The sequence below is a fragment of the Columba livia genome, chromosome 1 (assembly GCF_036013475.1).
Source record: "Columba livia isolate bColLiv1 breed racing homer chromosome 1, bColLiv1.pat.W.v2, whole genome shotgun sequence".
Taxonomy (NCBI): Eukaryota; Metazoa; Chordata; class Aves; order Columbiformes; family Columbidae; genus Columba; species Columba livia.
Window position 1 is genome coordinate 54,789,459 of NC_088602.1, and position 14,096 is coordinate 54,803,554.

At 37.0% G+C, this 14,096-nt stretch overlaps 1 protein-coding gene across 3 annotated transcripts; it reads right to left on the reverse strand.

Moving 5' to 3' along the window:
* On the reverse strand, positions 1–13,993 carry TGDS (TDP-glucose 4,6-dehydratase). Of its 3 annotated transcripts, XM_065056914.1 has the most exons (12): positions 13,648–13,993; positions 12,494–12,560; positions 12,018–12,086; positions 9,310–9,400; positions 8,147–8,289; positions 6,609–6,707; positions 5,734–5,793; positions 4,598–4,641; positions 4,148–4,313; positions 3,532–3,590; positions 1,561–1,658; positions 1–1,161 (listed from the first exon to the last, which is right to left on the reverse strand). In XM_065056914.1, the coding sequence occupies exons 1-12, from the start codon at positions 13,722–13,724 to the stop codon at positions 1,061–1,063; spliced, it is 1,074 nt and encodes a 357-aa protein (XP_064912986.1). In that variant the 5' UTR covers positions 13,725–13,993; the 3' UTR covers positions 1–1,060. The 3 variants fall into 3 exon arrangements, with proteins under 3 accessions (XP_064912986.1, XP_064912992.1, XP_064913000.1); XM_065056920.1 differs by lacking the exon at positions 5,734–5,793 and having other exon boundaries at positions 13,648–13,922; XM_065056928.1 differs by lacking the exons at positions 1–1,161; positions 1,561–1,658 and adding an exon at positions 2,565–2,886 and having other exon boundaries at positions 13,648–13,924.
* Between the last annotated feature and the right edge of the window lie 103 nt (positions 13,994–14,096).

Genomic DNA, 14,096 nt, shown 5'->3' on the forward strand with positions numbered 1-14,096 from the left:
TACTTTTTCAACATGTTTACTTAACAGAAACCAGTTACACTGTAACTTTTATTATTAAATCCACTTCAAAAAAGGTTCATTGACATTTCTAGACTTGAAGTTTGCTTCCAAACTTCACATTAAAATTCAAATATTGTTTCATCTTTAAAATGTTTATCACAAAAAAAATAAACAACAACAAAACTGTGAAACACTGCACTGAATATGGTGTGCCAACCCACAATTCACAGAAGCGTTAAAACTTTTTGTCCATAACTTTCCTTTATAGCACAGGAAATAACACCAGTGGAATGTGTTACAGTATTTCAAGTTTGCTGCTATTAGTTAAGAAAGGAAAGTTAATAGGTAAGAAACAGTAATACAGTAAAAAGATGACATCTAGAACAGAGCAAAGTTTAAGAAAATACTTCTGGAAACCTCAGCTGCTACTTCTTGACACTTTTCTCCCCTACCGCCTTTAAAATAGGGTATTTAAAACTACAGAAGAGATAAAAGTTTAATCAGTCATCTACAGAAGGTAATAATGCACCAATGGAGAAAAGGAATGAGCCATATGGGTGCCGTACCTAGCTTTTATCAACTGATTTATACTCTCCAGAAAATATAGCAGTTTTCCGCTTGATTAAAAATAAAATGCAACTCTTTATAGTGACAAAAATAATGTATTAGACTATAAAAACAGATTGATACAGATAAACGATACCAGAACTAAAACAAATGTAATTGAAAGTCCAAAAGACTGTAATCTCAATTAATTATTCTAAATTAATGAGGCAGATTTGACAGTTACACTAATTTATGGCATTATAAATATTCTTCATCCTGTACAGTTCTTTAAAAATCAATACATAGTGAGAATATAGTATTGCACCAAAAGCTGAAATTAACAGGTTGAACTTATAAAGTGCTGAAACCCCTCCAAAGTTGTGCCACGCTGTAGTTTCATATTCGTCACAGTTCATGTATCTTGAACACATCAAGAGTTCCATGTGGCCACTTGGAGGCTTTGAAGAAAAAGACTGTATGAGGTAGAATAAATTCCTTCAAGTTCTCCGCCACCCTACAGGTTGCTGAGCTGTGTGCATGGCTCTGTCACAGGGAAGGGCTCCAAAGCTTTCTCTGAGTTTTTCCAGTTGTGAAAGTTTTCTTTGTACCATTCAACTAGTATGAAGAGAACACTGATGAGTCAAGTTGACCAGAGATAGAGGGAAATTCAAACATTCCATAGATATAATAAGATAAACAACATGCTGATAATTCATTACACAAAATTTTAATCTATAATATTAAGAAAAATCTAGTTTAGATTTTAGAAATTCTTCATGCAAAACTTATTCTAGCATTAAAAAGTAACTGATTCTAGTACCTAACGCCACTTTATCATGATTAATCTTTTTTTAATCACATAAACTCACTACTTAAATAGCATACAATTTTAAGTAAAATTGAAGTGTTAAAGTAATTCTCTTGAGCTTCTCATTAACTAACTTATATATCCATTTTCCCTCTTTTCCCTCCCCCCCATCACTTCTAAATCAGTGTAAAAGGCATCAATCCTACTTGTTTTCCTTATTCCTTCTTTCCAAGGCACTTTAGGTCTCCATCCTAAGTTGTGCATTTTTTCTGAACTCATTGGGTATCTCAGGTCATTTGTAGGTCTGATGAAATATAAAATGCACATGGGAAAACAGTTTTATTAGACCTTTTCATGAATTAGAGCTGCAGTACCTCATATTACCTTCAAAACAACATCAGGTATGCTTTAGATTTTGAAAACTCCTGTCAACATGAACAGATTCTATTGCCTTCAAAAAATACACAGCAGTTGAGCGCAGCTACAACAATAGAATTCAGTTTGTACAGTTAGCTACATGGAAGTGACTAGAATAAATATGAATTAATCTCTTATTGGCACAAAAATGAATGCAAAACCCAAATCACTGCCAAAGCAATTGTTCAAATCAGTGGATTTGCAACTCTTTAGACAGTCCCTATGCAAGCCAATGTTTTTCAATATCAGCATTCACATTTTTCATCCTGAAAGCCCACAAATTTTAATATACTTCAAATCTGAAATATGGACTTTCAAAGCACTGTCATTACACTGTTTCACTAGCTACGCAAACTTAGTAATTCTGAGAATGCAGAATCCGAGGCAGCAAGTTTCAACAGAGAAAGAGATTTCCTACATTGAAGCATGGCACCAATTTTCAGTTCCACAATCTGGCAGTTAGGTAGCAGAGTCTAGCCTTCCTGCATTACTGGCACTAGCATACTCAATAGTTAAGCTACATGTGCAGACACAAACCAGCTACTCTTCACCATTATTAAAACATGCTAATGTCAAGCAGAAGCAGAACTAATTTTTCTAGGGCAAGTAACCCCCATGACCTTTAAATCACTCATTACAGAATTAAATAATCATTAGTTAGGTATCTTAAGAATCTTTTATAAGTCCTCAACATTCTTTGAAACATGTATTCCTAAGTGGTTAGTTTTCCCAAGCTCATTTATGTTTAAACATAAGCAGAGAGGGCCCAAAACACAAGAAGAAACATCTCTATCTGAAATACACTGAGACGTACTGAACAATCACATTATGTGAGCCAAAGGCAATTTGTTCAAAGTCCTGTGATCCACTCAGATAGGATTATGAAGAACACTTCCTTTTAAAAACAAAAATTAGTATAAAGACACTTCAGTTGCCATGATAACAATCCAAATGCGAACAGAAAGTGAGAATTCTAAAGGCCATAATAATACTTAACTGCTATCAGTAGATACGTGATTTCTAATCACTCTAGAGAAAAAGAGTGATATCTAAAGTAAGCAGAGACTCTTGCTGCAGGAAAGAAATGGAGATAAAAGAACGGAGCCAAACCAAGCCTGAAATTAAGGACAGAAACACACAGGAAAGGCATATTTATAAAATCTACCCATTTTTGCCACTTTCCTAACTTTGGCAACTCAGAGTTTTACATTTCCTTTTGGCAAAGCAGCTTCAGCTTAAGATAGGAACCTAAAATTAACTACACTCCTCAGATGTGTATTTCTGCCTGTGGAATAAAGCATGTCTAAGTCTGAACTAGTCACATTAATGTCAAAATACTAAAGGTAAATGAGAGGCAATGGGGTTCATCTCACCCAAGTGGTGTCGAATATGAAGTTCTTAAACTATCCAAACTAACCTCAAGAAAATATTCAGCCACTGTGTAAAACCTGCCCTATTCCCAGAGCAGACTACAGAAGGGAGAAGTTTGGAGACAGACAGATTAACATTATACATTCCCCTTCAAGATATATACTCTGACCTAATGATCCTAAGTAATAAATGGAAATTCTGTAGAAATCAGATATAAAACCCACTAGCAAAACAAACAAATGAAAAACTTAAGACAGCAGAACAGCGCTTCCTCCATCAAAGGTTTTCCCTCCTGCAGAGCAGAAACACTTTCACAAAAAAATACTTGGCAAGAGACACATAAACCTTCAGAATAAAGCTGTCCTGCATGTGTTTGGCTATTTTCTTACCTGTCTTTGACATAATCCATCCAATGTTCCATTTCAGATTCCGAACTGGTCTTCTTTATCTGTCAAGACAAAACAAAATTCACACCCACACATCTTACACTATTTTTACATACATTTATAAAATAGAATTTTTAACAATATTTAAGTCCAGTTAAAAAAAATGAAACACAAAAACACACAAGCCACAAACAGAAGTGGTCTTTCGTCTAAACTGAGTTTTCAAACTACTGAAATTATCAAAACTATCTAGAACAATTTCAATACCTCTCTTTCATCTGTTCATTGCCTAACCAGTCATAATTGTTAGATTTTAATAGTACCACATTCTTAGAACAAAACTGAAGCAGTCAGCATGAAAAAGAAACAAAAAACCTACCAAATGGCATTTAATCATTATGCCAGTTACAACCCAGTCAGGATAACTGATGCAACAGTGCAACACAGGACAGACTGTAATGCACACTGACACACTACAGCTGCCACAGAAAGGGCAGCACATCCTTCTGCTCCAACTACCTGCTAAGATTGGCTCTCCCAAAGCTACAAAAGATTTATAGTAGAATTGTTCACACGTGCAATGACTGGTAAAAAAAAAGCATCGTAACTGTCTACTCACTAAATGGATTAACTCCTTAGCAAGCTGGACAATGGACATCTCAAAGTTAGTTCCAATGTTATAAATTTCACCTGGCTTCCCCTCCTTCAGGACAGTAAGGAATGCTTCTACCACATCGGTTGCATAAAGGAAATTCCTTCTTTGAAGTCCAGAACCATGAATGCAGCTTAAAAACAGGAAAAGGCAAGAAATTTTTGTTAATCCTTAAATAGAAGCATTCAATTTATTAGACTGTGTTTTAAGCAGTTTTGCTGTTAGCCATTACCTGAAGGTATCTTAAGTAACTGACAAGCAAACAATCTTTTACCTTTTTTAAGGAAATCCTATTGTTATAATAAGCAATTCATAACTTAGTTATGAAATTATCATTTTACAAGCCATAACATGTATTTATAACTGTAATTGCAGTTTTATAGCACAAATATCACAGAAAAATTTCAAGTTACATACCATTTTCTGTTCTGTTGCAACAAAGATATAAACTTTGGAATAACCTAAATAATTGAACAAAAAAAAAAAAAAAAAAAGATTACTCCACTATTTTAGAAGTTGTTATTCTGCAAAGAACTGGATTCACCAGTAAGTATTATTAAGTATTTTAATAAGACCCTTTAAATACTTGTAAGTTTTCTTTAGTCTAATCAAAGAATACATCAAACCTAGAAACTGCAAGGATCTGGGTGGGGTTTTTTTCAAAGTAGATGCCTCTTGTGTTGTGAAGCTTATCTTTCTTGTCAATCATTACAAATCAGTAGTTACAAAGGTAATCTTTTTTTTTAATAAAAGAAAATTGTTCTGTTACTTTTTCACACACAGAGGCGCACTGGAATCTAATTAGGGATGCCTATTGCAAACAGTTTAGAACATTGCTTAAACATCCAGCAAGTTGCAGTAAATCTATAGTTAAGGAGTCACTAGAATAGTTAAATTTGGAAGAGAGCCAAAAGAATTTCAAGATAAGTAAACAAGGATCAAGTGACAGCCACTAGCTTGCAGCATAAAGACTTACAATATTATCTTCAGCTACAAGCTTAGATCCACCCATAATGTCCTAGAAACTTCAGAACAGTTGGCTCCACTATTAAAGTTTTTAAACTGAAACCATTAGAAAGCTATTCCAATTATTTTAATTTTGTTAACTTACTACTAGGTTGGAACATCTATTTCTATATCAGACACATTGCTCTTCTGCAATTTACTTTTTGAAATGTTTACCGTAGTTATTAAACATTCCTAATTACAGCAGAAGACATGAGCGTTAACATAGGTGAACCCTGCCATACATAAGGCAGTTAAATATCCTTTGAAAAATAGAAAAATTACAAACTTAAGTTGTTGTAGTAAAATTGCCATAAATAAGCTCTAATTGATGCTTCACTAATAATCAAAAAACCTGTGTTTTCTGTATTGATGGTAAGCCATGTTAGCGTGAAATCAAAATATATAATCACAGGTAAGCAGGCACAAATATACTTGCAAGACAGTGCTTTTTTCAAAAGTCAGTCCATTCTTAATAGAAAGTAACATCACTGCAATCCTGAATTATGGTATGCTAAAGGTCAGAGTAAAGCATAGATTTAACTTACTTTTTCTGGATATTGGTGTGGCCCATAAACATTACTGCTCCGTGTGATAACAACTGGGAACTTAAGAGCATTAAACAAGCATGTGATTACAGAAGAAAATATATACCAGTAAAAATTTGTAGGCTTCTTGACGATCAATAAGTAATAAACTGACACACTCACACAGTGCTTATGCAAAAATCTTAGAAACATTAATAAAGCTATCCATACATCTGTAAGATAAGCAAGGGCCTCCAGCCTTCTCAGTCGGACAGTAGTACAAGTGACAAATATTTGTCATGTCTCAATATTGCTATGGAACCACCACAGAACATTACATACATCTATCTGGTTGACTGAAGACTGCCTTACTATTCCTTATTCCAAGATGTTTCACAGTAATTAACATCTTATTCAAATCAACTTTCTGTCAAAAAGAACTTTGCAGAAGGACATGTCAAGAACAAGGACTAAAGTATTCAAAATTTTATATATTTTGCTGAAACAAACCAGAACAATAGCTTTTTTCTTTCTTTTGATTTTACTATAAATCTAGTCTTAATACAATTTGACTTTTGCATATTAGACTTCCTTCAAGCTTAGCAGTGGTTTTTTTAATTTGCTAATGTTGTTTTTGACTCTTATATCAAAGAACACTTTTAGACATTATGGTTCAGATTTTCAAAAAAAAGAAAAACATTTGACTCCTCCCCACTGTCTTGCAGTATATCTCCACCAATAAGTGGTGGACATCTCTGACACACCCAAACTATAAGACTAGCAATCACAAAAGAAAGGGCACCGTGTGGACTAGTGCTGATTTCTTTTTTTTAAATACTCTTAATACAGATATTTAAATAGGGGCTTCAGAGTTTCTGAAGCTTGCATCAACTTACTTGGTACCTTTCCCAGTAAGACTGAACAAAACATTCTGCAGCTGCTTTAGAGGAAGCATAGGGATTTGTTGGGCGTTTTGGTGAGGATTCATCAAATTCCTAAAATGAAAAGAGAAATTTGCATGACTCAATTTCTATTGCCCAGATAAGTCATAAGAGTTACAAAAGCTGCAGTTGCAACTGAAACAAAAATCCCTAAATATTCAAGCACACCAGTCTGAGAAAGTCTGATTATTAAACACAGGAGACAGCCAGAATACCAGCAGTAATATTTTTATACTTCTAGCAAAGTACTTAACAGTAGCAGGCACTTAGATTTTTATCTTGCAAAATAAACAGTGTTGCCACAGGGAAGTTCAATTATTTTCAGGCTCATATTGCCATTTCACCACAGCTAGCAAAATGACCTTTCAATCCTAAATAAAAGGGGTGCTTTCTCCCTTTTCCATAAACGTTATTTCTATAAGAAAAGTAGAAATTCAACCCGAAGTCCTCCAAAGCAAGGCTTCAACACTTCTGACCTACTCTAGAACAGGCAGCTCCATGGCTATCCTGCCACTATCTACTTCTTGGTTGAAAAAAAACAAAATACAAAATAATGTGTCAAAGAAAGAAGGGATTCTGCACTGCATGAGTTGAACTTCATAACAATCACCTTAACACATGATTAAAAGACTCATTGTTCTTGTCTGACCTTTGCTTCTGAAATTAATTGACACAGACTTAATTTCTGACTTTCCTCTCCCCCAAAAAAAAACTCTGTTCAAGAACTTTTACTATGATTCACAAAGAAAAGAAAATACAAGTAAAATGCAAGTGGTCTTTTCAAGGCCCAGAGACAGAAAAAGTTCACGTGAACTTGTCTCATACAAGACACTGCAACGATAAGAAAGAGTACGTGACTTTTAGAAAATACGATAATAGTTTCATGGATTATGGCACTGAGCTAAATTACACTTCCTCAGTTCAGGTTAGACATAAATCGGCAAGAACCAAAAAGATTTCCATAGAATAAGAAACATCTGAATGTTTCTTCCAGTAATACAGAAACTATATCCTGTTGGAATTCTCAGTACCTACAGTTCTGTTAGTATTTTTGCTGAAGTATAAAACCAGTTCCCTGTCGGCCAACTTCATAGTCAAGGCAGAGTGGGGGAAAAAAAAAAACCCACACAAAGAAAAAAAAGAACAACAAGAACAACATACTGTGTGCATTACTAGAGTCTCATGAATGCTATAAGTCAAAATTTGTATAATATATTCTTTGATACTATCTCTGAGGAATATTCACATGTCATGAATGACCCAAATCTCACTGCTGGAGGCAACATACGTTCCATATAAAACATGCTAAAAAATTCAAGACAATTTTTATATTTATCTCTCTAGAAACAACCAGTGCTTGTTTACAAGTTCCAGTATTGTCAGAAATAGCTCAAAAGTCATATTCAGGAAGGCCAAGGAAAGTTAGGTTCATTTTGTTCTCATTATTGAAAGCACGTAAAGCTAGAAAAACCACCATGGACTTTCAAACTCACCCCATCAGTGCTGCCTCCATATACTTCATCTGTACTGACATAGACAAACTTCTCCACATTGGCTTCATGTGCAGCAGCAACTAGTACATTAGTGCCATAAACATTCACATAGGTAAATTCCAGGGCACGCCAAAATGAGAGATCTATGTTAAAAAATCCAGACAATTCTGATTAAATTTAGGCAAGATGTGGCTTCCTATTGAACTATAATATCAGAGGCTGCAATATAGGCAGGGACTTCATGGCTAGTTCTTTGACTGTCAGATATCAAAGTCACTATAAATGAGGATACTTTCTACACTTGAAAACAAAATCCTTGCACCCAATGAAAGGGTGAAATAGAGTGAAAGTTTGTTGGCTATCAATAGTTCCATTTGAAATAGCATTACCTAACTCAGTGGCAGCATAACCACTTCCCCTCTCCACTAGGAAGGGCCACGCTCAGTAAGAAAAGCATCATTTGAAGACAGTTTTAAGATGGAGAAATATATGCCTATTACTGTTAATTAACTAGCACCTGTTTTAATTCTTAGAATTGTCCCACTGGCCTAAGGACTTTGTGCATATTAAATCTGACAATTTTGAGAAGTTTTTTTCCTGGAGAATTCTTTGAGGATTTCTTCTCATGATGAAAGGAATACGGTAGGGATAGTTCTCTTTAACAGTGTTCGTGAAGAGCAGTAGCCTGAAATCAGCACTTAAATGTAATTCATTGTCTGTTTCTAGAATCCAGGCAGGATTCTGAAAGGAGCTATGCTGAATCCTTCAGCTTCCACACTATGTTTTTTTCCTGCAAGTTCTGTGCCAACAAAGTAAAAACTTAAGACTATGTACCAATCCTCTTTCCATTGTCTTCACTACTTCACCAGTACACTGTCAGTTACATGTGTGTCTAGATGGAATTTAAAAATGTAACATACCAAAAAAAAAAAAAAAGGGGGGGGGGAGGGCATTACTATTTATGTACAATCAAAACAGACATCAGATGAAGCACTTTTTAAATTAAGGCTGTGAACCCTTTTAAGTTAAAGATGCCACCAGATCTTGAATCACATAGTTCGTAGAGACAAACTGTCTCCTTGTTTTATATGAAGGGAAAAAAATACATATTTCAAACAAATATAGTAACGGCAAATAATATCAAAACATGTAGCAGTGCTCACCTACATGTGTTTGGGCTGCAAAATGAAGAACTATATCTATTTTCTCAGTTTCAAAGAGCTGTTTTATAAAATCAGGGTCACAAATATCTCCCTAGACAGAAAAAAAAAATCATTAAATTATTTTTGACAGAAAATAGTGAGCTTTCAGTTGTACAAAGCATCACAGAACAAACCATTACAAAGGAAACACAGGATAGAAAAAGCACTACCAACTGAGTTTTGGACAATTTATTGATGCCATGTCTAAAACAACACCAGATATAAAGTTCACATATTTTGAGGAACAGCCTCAACAAAACTTATTTCAGGATTTATTATGACTATTTAGCATTAGAAACAGCATCGCCCCCAAAATATACACAGCAGAAGTAGAGTGTGTAGCTTAAACGCTGAGGTTGAAATGAGGAGTTCCCACAGCAACTAAGAGAGTTGCTGGAGTCTGGCAAACGGACAGTGACACCTAGTGGCATCACAAACGGTGGATTTTCCACTTCCGTCAAAACGGACTGTTGGATGTCTTGCAGGGATTTGGGGTTTTGTTGTTTGAGAGTTTTATTTTTTTAAATTGATATATTTAGAAAAGAGGCAGGCATCGACACACAAGACATTCTTACAGAATCAACCACAGCTTTTAAAGGTAAATGCAAGCTGAGAAGCAGCTTTTCATATTTATCTGTTGGCTCAACTTAAGATAGTACCAGCGAAGAAGCAGTGCCTTCGGGAAGAAGACTTACGTATTTTTCAATAGCAAGGCAACTAAATAAAAATAGTTCAAATGCACCTACGTTTTAAGAAGTTCTCAACAATTCTGAACAACAGCCTCAAAGTAGTACTATATGTCAGAAATGGAAGATGGGCTGAACTTCCTGTTTCTCATCCCTGAACAGAACTGAAACACTCCAGTAAATACTCCACTTATACATTTTGAACTAATTGGTTACAATTATTGACTTTTTTTTTTTTTTTAACAAACTCAAACTCTATACATCTATGCTGAACAACAAGAGAAACTGTGATAAAACTGTATCTTTCCTCCAGTCCCTTACACAAATTTTCTAAACCTTTACTTCTCTACCTTCCAAAACGGGCTTCTTTTCTACAGCATCGCTACAGTGTTTACCCTTCCTGCTCTCTCCTAATGCCAGTAATAGCGTTACAATTCTAATTACAGGGCTTGATCATTTTTTCCAGTGTATTTTTTCCTATCAGTGTAAACTGTTTGGCTGCATACAAGCTACATATAGGCTCTGATCAACATTTCTTAAAAAAACACACACAAACCCTGAAAAGTTGGAATGCATTACACGGGTGTAAATTTTGTACAGAACATATGCCAGCTTTATTCCAGACGCAGTATAGCTACATTGCTTGTCACTATCCCCCGCTTCAGATAGGAATCTAGCTGTTTACAGGGTAAATTTTAGAACTCCGTGTTAATACATATCCAGATAATGAGGCTTTTCTACAGCATTCATACACTTCATATCACATACTAGAAACCATCAAAAACATTAGGAAAAACAACGAAAAAGACAGTTTGGGCATGCTGAAATTGCACACATGTGCTTAGTAAACATCCCCTTTCCCCTCATGCAACTTTTAGCCCAACAGCTCAGAGACAATCACTTACTGAAATAAAGAGCCGGGTTCACAAAAATGTGAACAGCCATGGGGGTCATCAAACAGGTGAGGACCAGTCTAATTCCAACCTTGCCTGAATCCATGAGATATGTTTAACTTACATCCATGTGACAAAGTTGCCCCAAAGTTCCTATTTCAGAAAATTAAACTATATGCATTTCTCTGATGTCCTGCAACCTCGAACAGCCCAGCTAGACAAAGTCCAGCAGCAGTACTGACTTTCATTGAGGGAAGGAACCTTAGCATACAAACCCTGCAGTCAGAATGTTTATCTGAACAATAATTCTAAATCCACCTCCTGTCTTAAGATAAAACTGTGGAAACAGTAAACTGATTTAATTGGCCAAATTTTAAAAAGAAAAGTCATACATTAAATGTTCCAACAAGACCCTGTTCCAAAACAACTATGAACTACACAGCATCAACAGCAAAAACGTACCCTGATATCTAGTGCTAACAGAACAGGAAAAAGTGTGTTGCGCACCACAGAATATGACAAGCGAAAGTGTTTGAAATAATAAATAAATAATAAATAAATAATAATAATTATATATATGTGTGTGTATATATATATATAAATAATAATAAATAAATAAATAAATAATGAATAAAATCTAAGATCGCATCAGAGAAGCACGGAGGAGCCAAATATGAGTCTGTCTTGCCCATACCACCTACCAAAAGTGAATCAATCATCCCTATGACCACTCATCTCTATAACTAGGCTTTTAACAATTATCTACCTTTATTATACAATAAAATATATCAACTTTCAAAAGACTACTTCATGTAAGTGACAGAACATACTGCCTACTTCCACAGTCTTCTATGAGTGAAATATGAAGACAAGCAGACAAAATAAATGCTGTTATATCCATCTGATTGTCACACACATGTTACATACACTGACTCACTCTTGACAATGAACTAATAGAAGTAATTTCAGCTTTATGGTAAATGAAAGCAGTGGCTTCTAGTTTGGGGAACTCTAAAGACCACATTAACTCAATATGAAGGCATAGAAATCAGTAAAAACTCAAGTTTCTTAAAAGAGAAAGCTTTATCACCTGGATAAACTTGTAGTTTTCCTTCTCAGAGACAGTTTCAAGATTCTTCAAGCTTGCACAGTAGTCGAGCTAAAGAGAAATACCGACAGTATATAAATAAGCTAACTCAGATACAACCTAAAAACTGGAAAGTTTGAGAACAAAGCAATAACTTTTTTCAAAATAAAAACTATTTTGCAAGAATACATGATAAAGCTTTAAAAACACAAAACTAATATATCTTTACTGCAAACATTCTTAAATGGAAGTTTAGAACTTCAAAAGCTTCCTTTTTTTTTTTTCCAAATATTTATTTGTAGTGTGCACAGGACTATAAGCATTAACAGTAGTTGACTTTTTTTGCATAGGAACAAATGGATAGTCAAGCAAAAATTTAATAAAAAACAATAATCCATATAAATTTCAAAATGCTACAAATTGCATCAAAAATCATTTAAAATAGTTTTCTGTATGAAAAAAGAAAGCAAGCTACTTACCTTATCCAGGTTTATAATCAAATAGTTTGGGTACTTTTTCACAAGAGAGACAACTACATGTGAAGCACTACAGGACAAAAGAAAAACATATTTTATAATTACATAGTTAGCTTTAAGGTAGCAAAGAGATGACAAATTACAACTAAGTTCAGCAATATCAAAAGGCTTTGTGGGAAGAGGAGGCTGTACTCAAGAGAAATTCACAGATATATTTTAAAACACATCACCATCATTCTGTTGCTAATGCCCATAACCACATACTATTAAGAACCTGAAAAATCAGATTAAAAGTTCGTGACATAACAAAAGAAAGCAGCACTGCTCACTGCCACCCAAAAGAAAAAAAACAAACACACACACAGACCCTAAACACACCCCAATCTGTTATATGATACACCCAGTTGCTATTCCAAATTACTTTTTAAGTTTATACATTGGGTATTAGGGAGAAATAAACAATCTACTCTCCTAACTCACAATACTGACTCTCAAACATTCAACTCTCCAACACTGCTGCTAGGTGTAAGAGACTGACAGCCCGAGTGTCAGGTGGCATTTCTCTTTGCTACAGTTTTGAGTACAAGAAGCTCACTCTTAGAGTTCAGGTTTTGCAGGGCTTATTCACATCTCCAGCCCTCCAAGCTGAGGGTACACACAGAAATCCAGTCCTCTCACAGCTTCAACCCCCAAGCACGCTGACGAGCTTAAGATAGACCTGAACTTTCTTAAGAGCCCACAGCTGTGGGGAGTAGAGGTAACAAACAGTTGTCGGCCCAAAGAACAGTCACCCCCCACCCCGGCTGAGGCTCAGCACCGACTCCCGCCATCAGCGCTGCGAGGTCCCCGCACCCAGCACCATCTCGCCGGCCCCGAGCGGAGGGCAGCCAGGCAGCGGCCCAGCTCGCTCCCCAGCGCTTACCGCCGCAAACTCCGACACACGGAAGAGCCCCAGGCAGCCTCCAAAGAGAACCCGAGCCTGAAAAACGGCTGCGCCCACCGCGGCCTCCACGAAGGCGGCCCGAGCCACCGGCGCCACTGAACCGCCCCGGGACACGACCCAGAGCTGCAGCACCCCTCCCGCCCCGGCCCGACAGCCCCCGCGTCCCCAGGGAGGAGGCCTACGGCCTCGGCCTGACCCAGCAGCCGCCACTCACATGAACCCCGCGCCGCCCGTCACCAGCAGCCGCTTCTCGAACACGGGCAACCCCACCGCGCCCGTCGCCTCCGACATCGCCCGCGCTTTACGGCGACGGCCCTCAAGCCTCAGCTACCGTGCGCCGCGACCCCACGAAACCGCATGCGCAACAGGGCGCGGAAGCTGTAGTTCCCCGGCAGGTTTCTCGGGCAGGGCGGCGGCCACTGCAAGAGCTGGCGTGGGAGGAAGGAGGGAGGGATGGAGAAAGAAAAAAAAGAAACCCTTCCCCACGTTCCTGAACAACGGAGCTAGCTGCCTCTGAGGCGAGCAGCAGCAGCTCCGGCTACAACGTTGCCCTTTACGACGCTGGGGGGGGGGTGTGTGTCTCAATTTACGGCCGAACCCAGCAACGGACACGTCGCAGCTATAGAAGCGCAGACCCGCAGGGCACGGTGGCAGGGGAGGGGC

Coding starts and splice junctions, on each gene's coding strand:
- TGDS (XM_065056914.1), bottom strand. CDS start 13,724: ATGTCGGAGGCGACGGGCGCGGTGGGGTTGCCCGTGTTCGAGAAGCGG. Junction 3,591..4,147: donor CTAAGGAGTTAATCCATTTA/GTGAGTAGACAG, acceptor TTGTCTTGACAG/ATAAAGAAGACCAGTTCGGA. Junction 1,659..3,531: donor ATGGATTATGTCAAAGACAG/GTAAGAAAATAG, acceptor ATATTTCATCAG/ACCTACAAATGACCTGAGAT.